The sequence below is a fragment of the Vespula pensylvanica genome, chromosome 11, assembly GCF_014466175.1.
Source record: "Vespula pensylvanica isolate Volc-1 chromosome 11, ASM1446617v1, whole genome shotgun sequence".
In the NCBI taxonomy this organism is placed as follows: Eukaryota; Metazoa; Arthropoda; class Insecta; order Hymenoptera; family Vespidae; genus Vespula; species Vespula pensylvanica.
The window spans coordinates 5,761,302-5,764,069 of NC_057695.1; the positions used below are offsets into that span (position 1 = coordinate 5,761,302).

At 29.4% G+C, this 2,768-nt stretch overlaps 2 protein-coding genes across 3 annotated transcripts in view; one reads left to right on the plus strand and one right to left on the minus strand.

Annotated features, from left to right (window-relative positions):
- LOC122633036 overlaps positions 1-2,768 on the minus strand; it is a 20,536-nt gene that overhangs the window by 16,965 nt on the left and 803 nt on the right. The window lies entirely within an intron of this gene.
- On the plus strand, positions 3-1,395 carry LOC122633108 (facilitated trehalose transporter Tret1-like; the record flags this gene model as incomplete). Its single annotated transcript, XM_043820650.1, has 1 exon — positions 3-1,395. A coding segment is annotated over one exon (1,260 nt), but the record flags the coding sequence as incomplete, so codon positions are not given.

The window sequence follows — 2,768 nt, forward strand, 5'->3', positions numbered from 1 at the left end:
ATGCTGGTATAAATGGTGCCAATATAGCAAGGGTATATAATATTTCCATTACCGCAGAAGAATTTTCATGGATTGGATCACTCGCAGCACTTGGTTCTGCAGTATCATGTGTACCAATCGCTATTCTTGCAGATATAATAGGCAGAAAGTATTCTATGCTAATACTTGTAATTCCTTTTACTATTGGCTGGCTTTGTATTATTTTTGCAAAATCTATCGCTTTATTTTACGTTGGAAGGTTCTTGATAGGTTTCAGCGGTGGAGCTTTTTGTGTGACAGGTCCTATGTATACTTCAGAAATTGCTGAAAGCGAAATTCGTGGAAGATTAGGTCTATATTATCAGTTATTTCTCACTGTGGGTATTGTAATAGTAAACATTCTAAATTTTAGTGTAAATATGTTTGAATTATCCGTTATATCTGGATTTAGTCCAATAATTTTTGCTATAACATTCTTCTTCATGCCAGAAACTCCTGTATATTATTTAATTAAAGGAAATGAAGATGCTGCTAGAAAAAGTTATATTAAATTTAGAGGTCCTCACTATGATATAGAACCAGAATTAAGTATGCAGAAAAGGTTAATAGAAGAGGCTAATAAACAGAAGGTGTCTTTTCTAACTTCATTGAAAACTAAAGCTTGCATGAAAGGATTATTGATATCTTATGGTCTTATGTTCATTCAACAATGTAGTGGAATAAATGCTATTGCAATTTATAGTGGTCCTTTATTTGAGGCAACAGGTAGTTCTGTTGGACCTAAGGAAGGTACCATGGCAGCAGGTGCAATTGCATTAACTATGGTACTTATTAGCTCATTAATAGTCGATCGTTTAGGTAGAAGAATATTACTTACAACATCTATTATCTTTATGTGTTTATCTCTCTTAGCACTTGGTATTTACTTCTATCTCTTAGAGAAACCAAGTACAACTAGTCTAGATTGGTTACCTCTTTCGTCTGTTTGTTCTTTTATCATTTCATATTCATTCGGATTTGGCCCTATTCCATGGATGATGATCTCAGAGATTTTTGCTCCAGAAATCAAAGCTATTGTTAGTAGTAGTGCTTGTTTTTTACATTGGATAATGGCATTTATTATCGCTAAAACTTTTGTTAATTTAAATAATACTATACATACCTATGGTACGTTTTGGTTATTTTCACTTATTTGTGGTATAAGTATCGGTTTTGTTTTATTCTTTGTCCCAGAAACGAAAGGAAAAACGTTAGAACAAATTCTACGCGAATTAAATGCATAGTTAGGTATTTAAAAAAATCATTAATATATAAAACACCTTGTAGCATAAGATATTGCATATGATGTAGGGCTGATCTTTTTGTAAAACTACTGTAATATGTTTTAGACAAATATATTTCTGATGGGGATGTAAAGATATATAAGTCATATTTTTGTTAAAACAGAATAAATAATAATTAATATATTATATATTGCTATTTTTTTCTTATAGTTCTAATAGTACAAATCAGTTTTACTTCTTTCTCGTTCTTTTACCTGAAATTCTAATAATATATGAAAAACTAAAAACATTTATGCCAATACAATTCAAATCATCATTTTAAAAAAGAAAAAAAAAGAAAGAAAAATGTTTCTAAATTGAGTATAATGTACATTCTGTAAATCTAAAATTTATTCTTACATTACACTTTAAATATTATAAAAGCTTCTAAACTAATATTCCTTTTCTCACTCATCAAATATATATATATATATATATATATATATATATAGTATTATTTATAATAAAAGAAATATATTTTTTATTATTTACGATCGTATTGCAAACTTATATAATGTATATTACTATCGTTAGAGCGATAATTAAAATCTAAATGAAATTTGGATTAGAGTTTTATTTCAAAGATATCTATCAAAATTCCTGTCCATAAACTATTTTGTATTCAATAAACATACTCTCTGATAGAAAATCTTTAGTATTAATACTCGAGCGAATTCAAGGTTCAGAATTGTAAATAACTACAGATATATGCATTAATTCGATCTTTTTTCACTCGATGATTGATCGATCAAAATTATCGAATATTCAAAAGCGTATCTTTAAATTCGTATAAGATTTTATTAAGAAATAATTAAGAACACAATTTTTAAATCCACAATTTTATATATATACTCATTATGTATCTAAATATATTCATCTATGTATACATACATCGCTATGTTCGCCAATGCGAGCAATAAAAATTATGTAATTAACAATTTTTCAAAATATGTACATGTACGGTGTTCAAACGTATTTGTGTACGTGAGTGTATATAAACATTTATACGTATATAATTGGAGAGATTCGTCATCATCTCAGATGATTTTTTGCACCTTCGGTTTCATCTAAACAGTCCCGAATGTTTACGATCATTAGCGATCGACCGACGAGCCGAGCCATTGTAAGTCAGTTTACCGAGAACCTTTGTAATGGAAACATCTTTTCGAATATACGTCTATTAAGATCTGTGTAACACATATACTTTCGTCCACGATCGAAAAATTCTTTAAAAATGTGATAGCAAAGGCGGTCATGCATTCGCATATTTCGTACGTCGTGCTTGATATCCGTATATACGATTATCCTAATGTTCATCGTTAATATCCTTATTTCCAACAAGAAAGAAGAAAGAAGGGACCAAGAAGCTGGATAGTAGACGCGATTCATCGAGGAGGTACTTATAAATCCGAAAAATTTTACGTAGGACCTTTCAAAATAATTTCGTGCCGATTTCGTAGTAGAATT